The sequence below is a fragment of the Podarcis muralis genome, chromosome 7, assembly GCF_964188315.1.
Source record: "Podarcis muralis chromosome 7, rPodMur119.hap1.1, whole genome shotgun sequence".
NCBI lineage: Eukaryota > Metazoa > Chordata > Lepidosauria > Squamata > Lacertidae > Podarcis > Podarcis muralis.
The window spans coordinates 66,509,294-66,528,395 of record NC_135661.1 but is presented as its reverse complement, the minus strand read 5'-3'; the positions used below and the strand labels follow the sequence as shown (position 1 = coordinate 66,528,395).

The window sequence follows — 19,102 nt, the reverse complement described above, 5'->3', positions numbered from 1 at the left end:
ATACCCGGTGTCAGGTGTGGAGCAGGTGGCCGTAGCTTGGGGAAACTCTTAGGGCTCACCTGCACCTTGACCTGTATGTTGATTTTTTTTTTTCAAGGCTCCCACTAGTAAGAATAAGAAAACCAATATAAAGCTACAATAAAGCATGCCATATAAACAATTTTAAAGTCATAAAAGCATACAAAACACAACCGCGGTTGCAGCATGAGTAAAGGCAATCAGCTGGTATGTTCCCCAAAAGGCCCTCTAAAATAACCAAGCTTTCACTGCTTACCTTTCAGCAATGGGCATAAAACATGTCACTTGCCATAAATCTGTGTAAGCCAGTCCATGAACACAAATGGGGCCCACCAATCCCAGATGCCCTTCGGCAGGCTCCACCTGGCAGCCTTTCTACTTGCATCTGGCGGGGGGGGGGGGGCGGGCAGCCCACACTGCCAGCTTCCTCTTGCTTAGGCTCCATCTCACCCTCATAGGACCCTGCAGGAGGAAGGTGAGGACAAAATTAGAACTGCCTCTGGCTATTCTACTGTTGGCCTCCCTGCCTTCCACCATAACCAGTTCCAATGGACCTTACCTCTGAGTAGGTATACCTAGGCTTGGCCAGCTTGGCTGGAATTCTGTGCACACTTACCTGGGATTAAGCCCTCTTGGGCTTAGTGGGCCTTAGGTAAAGGTAAAGGGACCCCTGACTGTTAGGTCCAATCGCGGACGACTCTGGGGTTGCGGCGCTCATCTTGCTTTATTGGCTTTATTGGTACAGCTTCCGGGTCATGTGGCCAGCATGACTAAGCAGCTTCTGGCGAACCAGAGCAGCGCACGGAAACACTGTTTACCTTCCTGCTGGAGCGGTACCTATTTATCTACTTGCACTTTGACGTGCTGTCGAACTGCTAGGTGGGCAGGGGCTGCGACTGAGCAACGGGAGCTGACCCCGTTGTGGGGATTTGAACCGCCAACCTTCTGATCGGCAAGCCCTAGGCTCTGTGGTTTAGACCACAGAGCCACCCGGGTCCCGGTCAGTGCGACCCGCGTCCCAATCAGTGGGCCTTACATCTGAGTAAATATGCATCAGGTTGGACTGCCTGCCTGCCTGCCATCCCTTGCAGGCTTGCTTGGGCATAAGGCCTGTTGGTTGGACACAAAGGGCTTTAACTTCCACATAAAGAAACAGGGACCGGAGCTTCCTCCTCCTGCATCAGATCAGATTCCTTTGCTGCTGCCAGAATAGGGTTGGGGAGAGAAGGAAAGGAAAGAAACCCTGTCATTATTACCAACACAGCATTAACATTCCTCATCTTAAGCAGAATTCTTTGCCTCTTGGGGGAGAAAGGAAAGGAAACAACCTGCCCAGCAGGAAAGCCTGTGAAAGTGAGGGATGGTTGTGGAGGAAGGCAGGCCTGCCGCAGCAGGGGTCAGCTGCTAGGCATCCTTTGAAGTGGAGTTGGAGGGGAGGGCGATGTCACAGCTGGATGGAAAGAGGGGGTTGCCTTTCTCACCCTGTTAACACGCTGTAGCATCAAAGGCCTTCCTGGTGAAATGATATCAAATTGCACTTAAGCTTGTGCGCATTCGGAACTTCTGAAATGACAGCAGCAGGGGCTGCCTTGCTCCCCTCCTAGCCCAGCCCCAAGCTTGATGCACTAACAGCTTCCACTGGCTTTTGCACAGCAACCTGGATCCTGGAACCTTCACTCACAGACACTGAAAACGCTTTTGGGGAAGCTCAGAGACCATCTAGTCCAGAGGCAGACCGGCTTCAGGCTTGAGAATTCTGTTTCTCTCTTTACTAGAAGCCTGAGGGCCACCAGGATGTAGAACGGGGGAAATTTTGATCCCAGGATTTTGTTTCGGATGTTGTATGCACACCGTCCATTTAAAATACATTTAAAGCACCTTACCTGTTGCCACCAAGAATTCTTAGAACTGTAGCTCACGCTGCAGCTACAGCTCACAGCACCCTTAATAAACTACAGTTCCCAAGGGTTCTTAGCTCTGTGTGCTTTAAATGGATGGTGCACGGAGGCAGCATGATGGTCAGAACTGAGATCACAGTCCACACACACACTGAAAAAATAACTCTAGGTATCCTTTTTCTCCTTCACTGGCTCCTGCTGCCTTCATTTGAGCAGTGCTTGGGGAGGGGTAGGGTTGTTGTTTTTTTGCCCTTCTTAAACAACAGGGAGTGTGAAATTCTTGCCAATCTATGTGGAAATCATCCAAAGATCCACCACCGGACTTCTGGTCTACCTTCTGCCCACCCAGTTCTGCTAGTCCAGCATCCTGATCAGTGCATTAAATCTCTTTCTCTAGAGTAGATGGGTCCATGGTCCAAGGCAGCTTCCTATATTCTCCACTTTACCCTAGTTAGAAGGTATGGGGAATGTCAGGACTGGGGACTGAATGTGGCCCTCCATTTCTCTCTGCCTGGTGTTCAGGCCACACCCCTCACAGTTCCCACTCTGCACCCACCTCTAGTCATTTTACGTGGCTGGGATATGACCTTGAACTGTGTGCTAATACCTCTTACTTGCCTGGATAGAAGATGGGGAATGATGTGACCGAGTCTGCAGCCCCTGGAAGCTTGCCCAGAAAGAAATGTGGCCCTCAGGCTGAAGAGGGACATGAACTAGTAAGAATATTCAGAGTTGGTTTTCCAACTTTTTTTTTTTTTTTTTAAAACCACAGGCCCCTTTCCAAAGCCTTTAACAGATCCTGGCACACACAAATTTAGCAGTGTGGATGTGTTACTGGCATGAAGTTCAGTGGCGTGGAAGGCTTCGCCTCATTAATCAACCCTTTCATTTTAGTTTTTTCAAGATTGCTCCCGAAAGTGGCTTCCAGCATATTGAATGAACAAACAGAAGCAATAAATGTAACCGTTCTATCCAAAGCATATTTTAAAACAATTTTACAATAGCAAATGCCCTGTGTGTTTTGCTGTGTGTGGTGGCAGGTCAAGGTAAGTGATGGATTTTATATTTTAAAAAAAGGATTCCACCCCCCCCCCACCGCAAAAAACGATTCTTTTTTCTAAAATAATCCTCATGGGTTTCTTTTCCCCAGCAACTCTAGGTGTAATCTGAAACTTCCATAACTCCTAGTTGAGTCTAATCCAATTAAGTCTGTAATCTCCTCCTATATGCCTTTTAAGACTCTGACTAAATGCAGACTTTGTGGCTGCTTGATCAAGCCAGTATTTTCTATCTACCGCCCCCACCCATGGCTTTGCTTAAACCGATGAAAAGTTCTGGACAACTCAAAAGCTAGCTAATTAATTGACTTCTATCTACCCTGCACTTCCTCCCTTAAGGAACCGAGGGAAGCAAACAGATATAGAATTTAAAAACAGAAACAAAGCAAAAACAACAAATAATTTTAAAACAGACTAAAACATAAAAAAATTTCAATTAAAAATATCAAAAACAAATACAGTTAGAAACATTCCTGTAGCCAATGATCTCGAGGTTGCCAGGAACAGTATCCTTCAGTCACCAGACACCTGGGTAAATAAGAATGTTTTCAAATTCCTCCTGAAAGTTAATAATAGAGACAGGCACACCTCACTAGGTGAACCACCACAAAAAAGGCCTTGTCACAGATCAGGCAAACTGGGTGGCAACACCAACAAGGCCTCACATTACGATGTTCTTGTCACTCCCATTAAAGCTGCTCCCCAACTGAGTTTTGGGGAAATATCCTGCTGAATTCATGAGGGTGTGTGTCTGCTCCTAAAACAAAAAAGAACCTGGTGGCACCTTAAAAGCTTAAGGACCCATCTGCAGTATACATTTAAAACAGCATCATACCAGTATCATAGCCTCCCCAAAAGGATCTGGGAACTGTAGTTTGCTGAAAGTTGTTAGGTGACACCTATTCTCCTGAGCTACCATTCCAAGAATTCTGTAGGAAGAGGGATTGGTTTTTAACCCATTCTGGGAAATGTACCTCTGTGGTGTTATGCTAGGCTTAATGTAATTTATTGTGGACTGAATCAGCATAGGCATTGATCACACAGCCTGCGTTAATAGGCTAACCAATGGCAAGATCATGGCCACTGGTCCCATCACCTCCTGCCAAATAGAAGGGAAAGAAATGGAGGCAGTGAGAGATTTGACTTTCTTGGGCTCCATGATCACTGGAGATGGTAACAGCAGTCACAAAATTAAAAGACACCTGCTTATTGGGAGAAAAGCAATGACAAACCTAGACAGCATATTAAAAAGCAGAGACATCACCTTGCCAAAAAAGGTCCGTATAGTTAAAGCTATGGTTTTCCCAGTCGTGATGTATGGCAGTGAGAGCTGGACCATAAAGAAGGCTGATTGCTGAAGAATTGATGCTTTTGAATTATGGTGCTGGAGTAAACTCTTGAGAGTCCCATGGACTGCAAGAAGATCAAACGTATCCATTCTTAAGGAAATCAGCCCTGAGTGCTTACTGGAAGGACAGATCGTGAAGCTGAGGCTCCAATACTTTGGCCACCTCATGAGAAGACTCCCTGGAAAAGACCCTGATGCTGGGAAAGATGGAGGGCACAAGGAGAAGGGGATGACAGAGGACAAGATGGTTGGACAGTGTTCTCAAAGCTACCAACATTAGTTTGACCAAACTGCAAGAGGCAGTGGAAGACGGAAGTGCCTGGAGTGCTCTGGTTCATGGGATCACGAAGAGTCGGACACAACTCAACGACTAAACAACAACAAATGGCAGGATATTTGTGTCAGCAGTTAATGAATGAATGCCGTGAAATGTGTAATCATCACTGGCTGTGGTTTTCTGCATTTCCTTTCCTTCCAACCTCATTGTTTACAATGCCTCCACCAGCACCACCCCAACCAAATACCTGCAGCTCAGGATAACACTTTGGTTACACACACACACACATGACTGTTTACACACGATTAGCCACAATCTGTGGTTTCTCGAGAAATTCTGTTGTTCGACACATTTCCCTTCAAAACAGTTTTCACCCGATTTAAAATCCTAAACTGCGTTCACATCAGTTAAGCTGAAGTGTGTACATTTGCTTCGTGAATAGGAATTCAAGATACTGCAGGTGCAGGGAAACCAAATAGGTAATGTGCATTGAGTGAAGACATGGCCACCTCCTCCTGGTGCGCCAACAACATGTAAATACAGGGAAATAACTACTGTACTTAGTCTTCAAGTCTCAAGTGACCTGAGAAGATCTGGCACCATGAAAGGCAGTCTATAAATACCAATTGATTAAATATTATTACATGAAAGTATTAAAAGTTCCAGGAAACTCCTTGCTGCTTTAGCTGCCGCATGCCAACATCTCTGTCCTTAAAGGTGTAGGAGAGGGATGGGAAATTTGCAGCCCTCCAGACTCCCCTGAGCCCCTGCCTGCATGGCCAATGGTAGGGGGAGATGGGAGCTGTAGCCCAGTGATATCTGGAGGGCCGCATGTTCCTCAGCCCGATATAAGAGCACCTCCTATTTGGCCAGCAATGGACTCCCATGGTCCCTTGGCTTTCCATTATCGTACAAGCTCTCCATCCCTGCCTCAGTGTGACCCCCCCCCCCCAAAAAAAGCAGGGCAAATTTGCCCTGGATGATGATGGTAATGAAAAATGCCTTTCTGCTTGTTTGTTTGTTTTTTTTAATTACCATTTTATTTTAATATAGTGCATCCCCACAGCAGCTTTAGTCAAAGAGCAACGGCTCCTTCGTGTAGTTTTCTTTCCACAAGGAAAAGGATGACACTAGCCTTTGCCAGCTTCTCCCCCTTGCAGCGAAAAAGCGCCTTTCTGCTTGTTGAAAGCACAGATTTCATCAAAGCCTCCCATCCCTTCTTCCTCATTTGTATAATGATCCTGGGGGTTTCACACTGAGGTGACAGAATTGGTTTTGCCATTATTGCTTTCTCCTCTTTGCATGCCTTTGACACACACACACACACACACACACACACACACACACACACACACACACACCCTTTGATGACCCTTTTGTTCCAGGAGGTGCAAACTTGCACCTTTTGATCTTGGGGCTGTGTGGCTTGGCTAGAGGGAAGGGACCAAGGACTCGCCTTTGCTTAAGGAAAAAAGGAGGTGATGCCTGCCTCCCTTCACACAAGCCACAAGGGCAAGGCCATTGGGTCAAATGCCAGACTTGTGTAGTCACTCTAGGCCAGGTATAAATGAGCAGGACTGCCCTTCATGAGGGGAAGAGGGCCTTGGTGCCTGAACAAGTTGTTAACAGGAGATCAGTCAGCCAATTTTGCAATGGCAAGGAAGTGGATCTGGTAAGGGCTGTTTGAAAGTGGAAGGCAACAGACTCTGTTTTGTGGGAGGAATTTAAGGAGAAGTTGAACACTGGGCAGCCATCTGTCAAGGAAGCCAACATAGGAGGGTTCCCATATTTCAAACAGTGAAATTCCGGACACAAAAGCCGTTGCGCTTTTCTTGGCAAAGTTGTTGTGCTTTTGCGGGGGCGGGTGTTGAGCTGTTTTAAAGGAAATTTGCCAAAATCCACACTTCCGACATGGGTTGCCATACACCTGGATTTCCCCGGACATTTAAGCGATTCCCACCCAGACACTCTTTCTAACAGCCGACTCCTGGCAATGTCCTGCAAATGCTTCCAGGCTACAATCCCATCAACCAGTTGGGGTCGATGGGAGTTGTAGTCCCAACATCTGGAGGGAACCACATTGCTTACTGCCCTGCCCCTCTGCAGCAACAAGATTCTTGCACTGAGCAGAAGGCTGGACTTAAGTCTGGCCCTACTGGTTGGTAGAGCAAGGTGTCTGCTCTGGTATCCTCTAGATGTGCAGCAATGTGCAAATGAAACAAAACAAATAAACAACACCCAACTCAGGTGACTTGTCCCAAATCCTAAAGCTCACCAGCCAGCATCATTTCACTGTGGGGAAGTTTTTAATCAGATGAATGTTTTAATTTCTGTTTATATGTATTCCCAAGCTTTACTCCTGTCTTGTTGGATTGATGACCCCCCCGTGTTCTGTGTTTTATATGTATGTATTTTATGTCTACATTGCAACGGCCATTCAATGCACACACAATGGGTAGATGGGAGAGAGACCAGCCCTTACTGGTAGAAAACCTGTTGTGTAGTTGGCAAGATTGTCTTTTGGGACATGGAATACTGACACTGACTCTCTGGAAAGAGAACTTCGCTGAGGATGAATCTGTCTTTGCATCTCTGCCAAGTTCTACAGCTTGCCTTGCCTGCTTCATTAGCCCTTCTCTCTCCTTCTGCTGTTTATCATCCAGCAAAATCTGCCTTGTGCTGTCACAAACCCTGAGGCTCATGTTGTACACTGGGCAGGAAGATATTTGCCCCTAAACTCCCCAAGCTGCTTGCTTCTTCCCCCACCTCCCCAGAAGAATCCTGGCCACCAGCTGCCTTGATTCCAGCAGAGATGCCCCTTTGTGCGGTGACTGAATCATCTGATTAGGAAGTGCTCCCCCCCCCCCATATTGCTGTTTAAAAACCAAATAAATGCTTTGCAATTGGGAAAGTGCTATCCATCTTGCTGCCTCCCACCCCATCCTGGCTGGCTTCTGCAGGGGCAGCAGGTCACAAAGCCAAGATGAGCAATACTGCCTCGAGCCCTACTGTGCATGGCCGGCGCCTCTGTTCGTAAGGAGAGATCAAAGGGAGCCATCCAGTGACAGCTTGGATGGACATAGCTCTTTGAGGGTTCTCATAAGCCTATCCATCACTAAGGGGAGTGGCAGCTGCAACTGAGATGGCAGAGTGATGCGGGATTTGTCGTGGGCCCATCCTAAACCCAGGTCATTCATTCAAGACACCCACCCAAATAATCCTGGGAACTGTAGTTCTGTTGCCTACAAAGCTACAATTCCCAGCACCCGCAAAGGTTTCAGGGCACACGTTCGGCTTTATTTCCAACTGGTGCAACTCCTTAAAGCTGCCTGCTGGAATCAGCTAAGTTTGTATACCACAACCGTTCCATTTGAGAGGGCTGTGTGTGGTTCCACTTTTGCTGAGCTACAGCCCAAGGGTGCCTTTCCAGAGGGCAATAATGCTGCAACAGACACAGCATTGCAGGACAACTAATAAAGCAGAATGCTGTGTGGATGCCCCAGTATAAACCCACCACAAATGCACTATGGTTGTGCCAATAATATGCTGCAGAACTCCTCCAACCCAATCCCCAGTCTAGAAGGGTTGCTTTTTAAAATATTTACATTTTTACATTTATTTCCCTCCTTTCCTTCAAGGAGCTCAAGGTGGTGTACATGGTTCTCCTAGTTTTATCCCAAACACCCGCAAGATCCCGTCCTGCTTTTGCCTTCTTGGGGAAGCTCATCCCCTCCTTCTGAGTGAGCTGATATTTCCCACTGACCCTGGGGCGAAGGAGGCACTGGAAGAGGTGGGTGAGCTTGCCGCCTTTTGGGGGCTCCTATACCTTTAAGGCAGAGGACGGGAACTGGGAAAGGGAGGGCGGTCCCCCTCCCCCAGCAAGCCCCGCCTCCGATTTTGCCTTTGAATTTATTTCATCCCATTGTGTAGCCTGGAGATCCCAGCCTGGGAAGCAGAGAGATCTTTGGCTTTGGGAAGGCAGAGGGAAACAGCACGGATCCTGCTCTCCAACAAGTTTGCATCATCTTTCTTTTCTTTGCAAGAAGAAGAAAAGCATCAGAGCCAGGTTGGAGGGAGAGAAGGTGTGTCTACTTTGGAGGAGATGGTGGTTAATTTTTAGCATTTGTTGGTGGGAAGACCCTGGGGTGGCAGTGTCTGCCTATAGTAGGCATCCCACCCACCCATTGCCGTTTGGCCAGGATTCTGGGGTGTGGGGTGGGGTGTCAAATGCAACAGGGCAGAGGTGTGTCTGTGTGAGAGAGGGTTGGGAGGGATTGTTTTTAGCATTTGATTTTAGTATTTTTAACATATGCTCTTATTGTTCTGTGTCAACCGCTTGGAGGTTTTGATGATTAAATGGTATATACATCTAATTGAATGAATGAATAAAAACAAAAGGTCATTATGTTATGATGTGTGGACTGGCCCCAAGGGGTCAAGATCTTGTCTTGCAGTAGAACTGGCATGTTAGAATCCTGAGGGTGTAGCATGAACTGTGGAATGGTTCTTTTTTTCTATCATCATCTAATTTATTTACTTACTTACACTTGGTTGCTACCTTTCTTCCATGCAGAGCCTCTGCTTTCCAATTGGTCTCTCATCCAGGCACTGACTAGACCCCCGACTTGCTTAGCTTCATCAGAGCAGGGGCTGAACCATTAAAATGGTTCATTAAAAGTTAACACAGCAGGAAGAAAGATTTTAAACTCCCCCTTCTCCCTGCTGAGCTAATTTTTTACTTGCAGGGAAATTTTTATTGGTTTGCTTGTTTTCAAAGCCCGCCCTGCAGAGCATTCCAGAGTGGTTGCCCCCACCTCTTGCCCAAAGTGGTACACCCCATTCTGCCACCTTAGAACCTGAGCATCTTGTTCCCCTTTTGTCCGCGATATGTTTAGACCAGGTTGGATATTGGCTAAAGAAGGTGGGGATGTGGTATTTGGGTGACGGGCATGCATGTGGATGTGCACATAGGAAGGCCTTAGAAACTAGGAATCCATGAGCGGTGCTTTGATGCGTAGCTGTGACCTGGAGTTTTGAGCCTTCAAAAATGTTTCATGTGGTCCTCATAAGCTTCTTTCACCAGCCTGCCACATTGACAGTCAGGGTGATTATTGCAGAATGATAAAAACGCAACCTCGCTTTTTTCACCTATTGAGTTTGCTTCTGGGCAGACCAAGAGTCTCAGGATGGTGCCCCCAGCAGGGATAACATTGCACTGTGAATCAGAAAGCCTCCAGTTCAAACTGCACCTCTACCGTGAACACAGTAAGCGGTAGAGGATATGCTGTACATGCAGAATGTCCAGGTCCAATCCCTGGCATCTCCAGGTAGGGCTTGTAGAATCTCCCCATCTGAAACCCCGGAGAGCTGCTGCCTGTCAGTGTGGGCAGTACTGAGCTAGATGGACCACTGATCTGACCTAGTCAGTATAAGACAGCTTTCTCTGTTCCTATGTACGTTCCCCTATGTCCTCTAATGGTTGTTGATCCGCCTGGCTCGCGAGGCAATAGAGTGCCTTCAGGAGGTGAAATCAGATCACTGCGTTAGCAAGTGACCTCCCTGGGTCGCAAGCCTGAGCAGTGTGGGTGTGGAGGTCCTGGGCCGCCCAGGCGACTCTTGGCCTTGCTGATCTAGTCCAAAGAGAAGCCGTGTGCCATGGATATTGGCCTGCTCCATGTCCCCTAGGCTAGGCAGAAGATCAGGAAGAAGACCTTCCTCCATTGTGTGACTCTTCAAAGGAGCAGAACAGCGTGTCAGCGAGGGGGTGGGTCATACATAGCTCAGTGCAGAAGGTTGCAGGTTCAATCCCTGGCATCTTCAGACAGGACTAGGAGAGACTTGCTGAAACCCTGGAGAGCTGCTGCATGTCAGTGTAGACAGGTCTGAGCTAAATGGATCAAAGGTCTGACTCTCTCTGAGGCAGCTTCTCATGTTTATACCCTCCCCACCTCACTAATGCTCATACATGGCCTAGGAAAAGGGCATAGGAATATGCCTTATGCCAGGCCAGACTGTTTGTCCAACTGGCCCAGAACTGCTTGCTCTATCTGGCAGCATTTCTCCAGGGTCCTGGGCAGGGGTCTTTCCTGCCACCTGTGATCCTTTTAACCTGAACCTTCTACATGTAAAGCATATACTGTTCTACTGATCAGTGGTCCCTATTAGATCTCTTAGCCTCAATTCCCACATTTGTCAATATTAATTTCTTACCTGCCTTTCACCATGAGGTTGCAGAGTGAGTTGCAGCAACCGAAGAATACAGTATTAAACTCAGTTAAAACTATTTACATATATGGAAATAATAATGCTGACCTACCTTACAGGGTTATTGTAAGGATACATGAAGACTCTTGGACACGCTGGGCTGAGCCCCAGGAGATAGTTTAATATGGCAACCTTTCTAGTGCTGAGTAGTTCTTGGTTGGGTTGGAACGTCAGTTGGGAACTTCTGCCACCTTGAGCTTTGTGGAAGGAAGGAAGGCTGCAATTAACAAAACAGAGTCAATGTTTGGATTTCTGCCTTAATCAGCTTCTCTGATAGAAATGAAATAGTGACACTTAAAGAGAATTTTGAGGATGGGATGTCTCAGGTGGGCTTCATTCGCTGAAGCCAGTACTGTCCTCCAGGTTGAGGCTTCCCAGGGTTAATGTGTCCAGTTTGTACACCCAGAAGTTCATCCTCTTTGCTAACATTGTTGGATCGTTTGGCATTTCTGTAGCCATTACTGATGAACCTGTGGTTCTCAGAACTGACATGCTGAGCGACTGGTTTGAACTGTTTTGGGAACTTTAGTGTTTTAACAACCCAAATCCTAAAAAAGAACCCAGAGCAGGCTTACATGAAGTGCTGCATAATGCTTGTATAACTATATAGTAATCCACATTAAGAGATTGTGAACACTGTCCTTGGGCTGGTAATTGATTTGTAATCCTTGCATTCTAAATCTATATTGTCCTCTCTCCAAAGAGCTCACGGTGGCATACACTGACCTTCCTTTTCTCTCTCTTTATGGCAACCCTGTGAGGTAGGAACATAAGAGGCTGCCTTTATGTCAGCTGAAGCCATTGGTCTATGGAGCTCAGTATTGTCTCTGCTGGCTGGCAGCTGCTCTTCAGGGTTTCAGAGAGAATGCTCCCAGCCCTACCTGAAGATCCCAGGGGTTGAACCTGGGACCTTCTGCATAGAAAACACAACACTCTACCACTGAACTACATACAGCCTTTTAAATGGGAAGGTGAGCTTTGCAAGAGTGAGGACCTGAATTCTGGTTTGCCTGGTTTAAATCCTGCTCTCTGTCCACTATACTACACTGGCACACTCATCTGTTTCTTCCCATTTTGCTCTTGTGGAGGAAAGTTACTAGGCAGATTTTATTTCTCTCTGAGCAAACTGTGCTGTGTTCTAATAATTACCTCTTTCCTTCCATCACCAGCCAGGATCATTCGCAATTGGAGTTGTGTTGGAAATGATCCCTCGGGACCCTCCCAGTGCCATTCTGGGCGCTTGGGAGCTCCTCTTCCTCCTTGTTGCCCCTCTGTCTGTCCAGCTGTGCCCAGTCCCTTGCGAGTGCTCAGAACCGGCCCGCACCGTGAAGTGTGTCCAGAAAGAGCTGACTTCCATCCCAGCTGGCATTCCTGGATATACCCGCAACCTCTTCATAACCGGCAACCAGATCGCCCACATCGGCAGCCAGGATTTCAAGGGGCTGCCAAATTTGGTCACGCTCTCTCTGGCCAGCAATAGGTAAAGCTCGCTAGAAGCTGGGGAGCTGTGCTCAAAAGACAGTGGAACCAGAGGAGGGGACACACAGACACACAGGAATGTAAGAAGCTACCATATACCAAATCAGACCATAGGCCCATCTTGTCTGCACTGACTGGCAGTTCTCCAGGGTTTCAGATAGGGTTCTCTCCTAGCTCTATCAGGAGATACCGGGAATAGAGAACTAGGACCTTCTGCATGCAAAGCAGATGCTCAACTGCTGAACTTCCCCTACCCACTTTTTTTAGAAGGCAATGGAGTTCATACTGTGTTTGAAATTAAGGAACTCAACAGAGGGCATGAAATAGGCCTAGGGAGAGTTTGGAAGGTCACACAGAGAGTTGCCTAGTGTGGGTGGCATTTAGTGCTCAAGCCTGAGCTCTTCCACCGTGTTTATGGTAATTTGAAGCAGTCATGGCTTCCCTCAAAGAATCCTGGGGGAAGTAGTTTAAGGATGTGGAGCAGCGGTTCTCAGCCTGTGGGTCCCCAATGTTGTGGGACTACAACTCCCATCATCCCTGAGCTCTGGACTTGCTAACTAGGGGTGATGGAAGTTGTAGTTCAACATCTGGGGACCCACAGGTTGAGAAAGGCTGAGTGGAGAGTTGTTATGATGCCCCATCTCCCCTCATGGAGCTGCAATTCCCAGAGTGGGGTATGAAATCAATCCCTCTTCCCAAGAACTCTGGGAAATTTAGCTCTGTGAGCTGTAAATGTTTATAATGTACAAAGCAGGTGGGACCACTGAATGAGAGAGCTTTTAATACAAATATATAAATATGTAGATGTTGTCTCAGAAAAGGTATTCTCCCTTCTCTCACAACAGCTTCTTCCATCACCACAGCACCTTGTGTGTACACACACACTCCACCTAAAAATAAAGTATGGCTTTTGATTTAAAAACTATTGCTTCTGTTCTTATTCAAATGTTATGCCCATATATCCCCTGACCAGGAGTGTGCCCCATTGAAGTCACTGGGGCTTACTTCTGAGTAGACTTATGTAAGATTGCACTGCTGATTTTGAATAGACAAATATCGTGAGAAGTTTTTCTCCTTCTCTCATAATACGAGAACCCAGGGTCATCCAGTGAAGCTGAATGTCGGGAGATTCAGAACAGGAAAAATAGAGTATCTGTTGCGTCTTCTGTAGCATTCACCCGGAGTCAGTGTTCCCTGGTCTGTGCTTACATGTCCTGCCACCTTTGCTTTGGAGATAACAGGCATTACCATGGCAACAGGCTTGTCGGAGACTGCAATTAAAGCTCTAGACTGATGCTCTGGTGCCCTGCCTCCTTTTCATTGGTGGCAGGGAGTATAAGGGGCAACCAAACTCACTGACTTCTGAGGTCTTTGTACCAGAGGCACAAGGCCTCTGCAACCATCCAGGAGGCTGGCTGGGATAGCTGTAGTGCCTGCCAAAAGCTTAGGTCTGAGTACAAAGGGGCCATGGAAATGAGCCTTTTTAAAAGGATAACGGGCTCTTCCATAAGACTCTCCTGTGGAACTGGGAACCAACAGCTCTCAGGAACATTATTATTATTTTTCAATTTATATCCTACTCTTCCTCCCAAAGAAGCCCAGGCAGCAAACACATAACTAATAAAAACATTTTCAAAAGCACTCTAAAAACAGTTTAAAAGCATTCTCTCGACCAGTGATTTCAAGGTTGCCAGAAACTGGACCTTCCAGTTTTTAACCTCCTGAAAGGCAATTAACGTCGGAGACAGATGCACTGCACCAGGGAGGGCATTCTGTATTGGGGAAAAGGCCCTCTCATGTGTCAGGCAGCTCCTAGTGGCAGCACCACCACCAATAAGGCCTCACCTCCTGATTGTAGGATCTGTGATGACTGACATTGGGGAAGGTGCTCTTTTAGGCACATTGGTCCCCACAACCAGATATATCCTTCTGAAATTAAATAATATCAATTTATTATTTTTATTCCCCATCTAATTCCATCTCTAAAAAGAGCAACCAAACTTCATTATGGGATAAACAGCAAGTTTATTTATTTGCCACTTAATGCCAAAATAGGATTATAACTGGTATAAAAGTATAAAAACCAAACACAAGCAATGAAGTAGAAACATCCATCATCGAGCTAAAACAATTAAAGCACACAGTAAAGTAATCCTGTTAAAACATCTATCATTAAAATATGCTCCAAAACAATCCCATTAAAACAAAGACTCGGGCCAAGAAATAAAGGGAAGGCCCATCTGCTCAATCTACGTTCCTGTTGATCCACTTTTCTACATGCAATGAGTTTTTAATGTGACAGATCACTAATATATGATACCGTCTTCACTTTGCTGTATAAGGTGATGCAGCCCGCAATTCTCACTTCGCTTTGAAATGAGGCACAGAGAAATATCTCAACCATAACTTTTCCAAAGTGAATTGTTTGAAATTATTTTTGGCCGTTGAATCACATCCAGCTCACCAGCTCTGGAAAGCTAGGAATACCCAACCAAGATCTCATCAGAAGTCAGATGGTTCTGTGAGATCTTGTGAGAGCATTCCCAGAACTGGTGCACCAATTAATAATAATAATAATAATAATAATAATAATAATAATAATAATAATAATAATTCATTAGTTATATGCCACCCATCCGACTGGGTTGCCCCAGCCACTCTAGACAGCTTCCAATATATTAAACACACTGAGCACAGTAAAACACTAAAAACTTCCCTATCCAGGGCTACCTTTGCTTGCCCCCCCCCCCAAGGTAGAGAGCTTAGAAGATCATTTTACACCGGTCCTCAGTGGTATCATTGAGACGTTATTACTGAATGATTTAGGTTTCGTCTTTCCTCTCTCTCTCCAGGATTAACACCATAGAGTCACAGACCTTCTCTACTCTCCAGAGCCTGCGCTATTTGGACCTGAGTCATAATCTTTTGGCTGCCATCCACCCTAATGCTTTCAATGCTAGGAACAACTCCATCCGAGAGCTGAACCTCAGCCACTCGCTATGCAACTCCTCTGCCATCCGCCCTGTGGCGAATGCCCTGGTCCAGGGGGGCTTCCAGAACCTCTCCAGGCTGGAACTCCCCAGCAATGAAATTGTCTACTTGCCAGGCGGCATGTTCTCCACCCTCCCCAAGCTTGAGCATTTAGACTTGAGGAATAATTCCTTGGTGGACATCAAGAACTCCACCTTTGTTGGCCTTGATCTTAAGTACCTTGATTTGACCTCAAATTCCTTCAAGACCCTGAGGAGCGAAGCATTGTCTGCCCTCAGGAGGCAATCGCACCTCCGCCTCTTCCTGAGGGACAACCCATTTGTCTGCAACTGCGACATAGAAGACCTGGTGAACTGGCTGAACCAGAGCCGGCTGGTGGTTGATGTGGAGAAGTTAGCTTGTGCCTTCCCACAGGAACTGAAAAATGCCTCCCTGGTGGAATTGGCTGGGGCAGATCTGGAGTGCCACACCAGCCAGCATGGCGAAAATGTTCTTCAGACATCCTACGCCGCTTTAGGTGCAGTGCTAGGAGTCATTGGTGTCATCTTCCTCTTTGTGCTTTACTTGAACCGTAAGGGTATCAAGACATGGATGAACAGCATGAGGGATACCTGCCAGAGTCTGCTGGAGGAGTATCAGTATCGCTATGAAATAGACTCCGATCGCCACATCACGCAGGTTTCGGCACTGGATGTATAATGCTGTTGATAACTTGGGGGGGGGGGGCTTTCCAATGTTCCTTTGCTGTGTCTATCAGGCACCCTGAACTGATGCCACCCATAGTTTTTGGAAGTGGGCTGTTTAGAAATGCTTTCTCTGCCGTTGAAAACCCAAGCCAATTAAGACGGAGGGACCTGTGGATCAAAACTCTGGGTGTAATCTCAAAGAGCCTCCTTTTACATTCATCCTTAACATTCTGCAGGTGGTTTGGCTAATTTGAAACTCACAAGCAAGAGCATATTGCAGTTCTAGGAGCCAGCTCTGCAGAGAACGGAAAGAAAATGTCACCATTCTGATGGGATGTGCCGTCACCAAAACGTTTAGCCTCCTGGGGGACCAGGAGTCTGGAATCTTATCCTGTTGAGTCTTAAATATTCCGGGGGGGGGGGTCTATTTTTGTCCCGTTTGAACAGGATCAATTAATCTGTCAGGCTCACCGAGCAACAGGTCCATGGGATGGTGTGGTGCTTATGTCAGACATGGCCAAATAACTTTGGTCTTCGTAAAGGACCCCTCTCAGCAACTGCACCGGTTCCGAGGACACGTGGGGGAATGCTATGGTGGTATGCTTGGTCAAAGGCCCCAAACCTCCAGCATGCTAAGAATAAGCATGCTTGAGGGAAGATTAGCTTAGAATCATATAGTTGGAAAGGACCTTGGAGGTCATCTACTTCAATCCCTACTCAGTGCTGGATGCAACTACAGCACCCCTGGCAGATAGTCATCCAGCTCTGCTTAAATACCTTCGGTAAAGGACAGCCCACCACAGTCTGCTCCACTATGAAAAAGCTCTGTTAGCTATTTTCTCCTGAAGTCAAGCTGAAATTTGCTTCCTTGCCTTCTCTGCCCATTGTTTCTCACCTCTTTGCCATACTATTTTTCCATGTGCAAAGAACTTGTGACAGCATTAAATCTTGCCATTGTCTTACCCTCCACCTTCATTCTCCAATGGTACAGTTATAGGAGAGCTGCTATACATTCTTTTTCTGAGCATAGAGATCAGCCTATGGCAAACGCCACAGCATTATTCCACTGAACAACAAAGGCATCTTATTTGTCTCTTCCTTCTTAACTAGAAAATGATGGGTCTGTTCTTCTCCTTGCTGGTATCAGTAGTGCGCTCATCAGAAATCAAGCAGGGGCTCTTCACTGGGATTTGGAATAGTGTTGGCAAACTCCACAACAATGCTGCTAAATTCAAGAGTACATTCTTTGTCCCACCATTGGGTCTTCTAAACAAAAACAGTGCCTGGCGCAAAGAGCTGACTTTGATCATGGTTGAGAGCATTTGCTTTGAGCTGGCATTCCTTTTGTTTTCGAACCCAGCTCAGCCAAAAAATCAGCTGTGTGGCCTCAGAGACACTGTCCTCTCTTAGCTTGGTCAGCAATGTCGTGATGTGAACAATAGCCATGGCGATGATAATGGTCCACCTACCTTACAGGGTCATTGTAAGAACTACTGAGAAGTGTATATATGCCAATTGTTTTATTTCCTGCAGTGGCCACTGTAGATAGGGATGGGGAACTTGTAGGGAATGTCGCAACCTTTTCCCAACTTTTATCAGCTCCAGCCTGCATGGCCAATGGCCAGAGATGATGGGAGGTGAAGTCCAACATCTAGAGAGCCGCAGCTTCCTCCTCCCAATCATAGAACCATTTTGAAGGGCAGTGGGAAACTCTTGAAAAGTACTTGCAAGTTTGGGCTTAAGTAACAGAAATCTCAATGAATTTAACAGGGAGTAGACATAGAGAGGGTTGCAGCCGAAGTTATGCAACACTGATCTCCTTTCCCCCAGGAGTTCTAAGGAGGAATAAATACATTTTCTCCTGCTGGTCTTAAGCATATAGCTGTTTGGTCCTCCCCCCCCCCCCCAATGATGTATTACATTTAAGGGCAATAATTTCAAAATTAGAACACTCTAGGATATTTTCAACATGTCCACAAACAATTGTAGGAGGACACAACTCAAAAAGTAAAATGCAAGTTTGTCCTTACAGGGAAATATTACTTTGCTCTGGTTTTCAGTACTGAACACACTGCCGTTGTGACAGACAGAATGGTGCAATTTTATTACTCTTCTTCTGATACCAGGAACGGAGACAAAATAATATTGACAATCACAAAGCATTAAACATTTCAACTATAATGCAACAAATATTTAAGAAACAAACAAAAAACCGAGGCAAGAGTTGTTTCAGTAATTAAAGCAAGAGATTATGGAGCAAAAAGAGAGAACACCACCAAAACCTGCAGCCCCTGCAATAACTCCACCCACTTAACATTTTTGTACGGCAACACCCATTTTCTAAACCACTTCGCTGGGTGCTGCTAGCGCAGATGTAGAAATCCACAACACAGCAGTATCACATCATGTGTTCTGCCTCATGTTAACTGTGGGAGGGGGAGGTAGGGTCTGCAGCAGCATCACCTTTGCGGCCTTTGACTGAGGGCAAGCTTGAGTTCAAATGGCTCGTTTAGATTTTCTCATGTCACGCAACCACTTCATCATCATCATCAACCTTTTATTCGACCGTCAGTCAGAAAAAAGTACATTTGTCAATACACAGTTAAAACATCCAGGAAGATTTTAGAACTTAGCCAACACTAAAATGGGCTAAACTGATAGCCCTATATCAATACAGTCAATTATAGTCTTGCGACGCTTAACCACGCAACCACTTTTGTTCATGATTTTGTTCACAAAGCTTTGTGTTTTTGGTTTTTTTTTGCTAAAACTTCCATCTTTCAGCTGCTTTAGTTTGGTCCTCTTCAGACATGTCCGCCAGTGGCATTACTTTCACGTTGTAAAGGGAATCCTGGATTATTTTTCACTTTTCTGCTTCTCTCTGTAGCATTTAATAATAATAATAATAATAATAATTTATTATTTGTACCCCGCCCATCTGGCTGGGTTTCCCCAGCCACTCTGGGCGGCTTCCAACAAAGATAAAAAATACACTAAAATGTCACATATTAAAAACTTCCTTGAACAGGGCTGCCTTCAGATGTCTTCTGAATGTCAGGTAGTTGTTTATCGCTTTGACATCT

General features: G+C 46.1%; 1 protein-coding gene across 2 annotated transcripts; it reads left to right on the top strand.

Moving 5' to 3' along the window:
- The first annotated feature begins 8,232 nt into the window (after window positions 1-8,232).
- Window positions 8,233-17,921, top strand: LOC114601507 (trophoblast glycoprotein-like). 2 transcript variants are annotated; one of them, XM_028738715.2, is made up of 4 exons: window positions 8,233-8,389; window positions 8,530-8,681; window positions 12,033-12,343; window positions 15,195-17,921. In XM_028738715.2, exons 3-4 carry the CDS (start codon window positions 12,066-12,068, stop codon window positions 16,030-16,032), a joined length of 1,116 nt encoding a protein of 371 aa, XP_028594548.2. In that variant the 5' UTR covers window positions 8,233-8,389; window positions 8,530-8,681; window positions 12,033-12,065; the 3' UTR covers window positions 16,033-17,921. The 2 variants fall into 2 exon arrangements, with proteins under 2 accessions (XP_028594548.2, XP_028594549.2); XM_028738716.2 differs by lacking the exons at window positions 8,233-8,389; window positions 8,530-8,681 and adding an exon at window positions 11,672-11,834.
- Window positions 17,922-19,102: the final 1,181 nt, after the last annotated feature.

Bases quoted from the DNA above. Each gene is read 5' to 3' on its own strand.
- LOC114601507 (XM_028738715.2), top strand. From the start codon at position 12,066: ATGATCCCTCGGGACCCTCCCAGTGCCATTCTGGGCGCTTGGGAGCTC. The intron at 12,344-15,194 runs GTAAAGCTCGCT...CTCTCTCTCCAG, and splicing joins CTCTCTCTGGCCAGCAATAG to GATTAACACCATAGAGTCAC.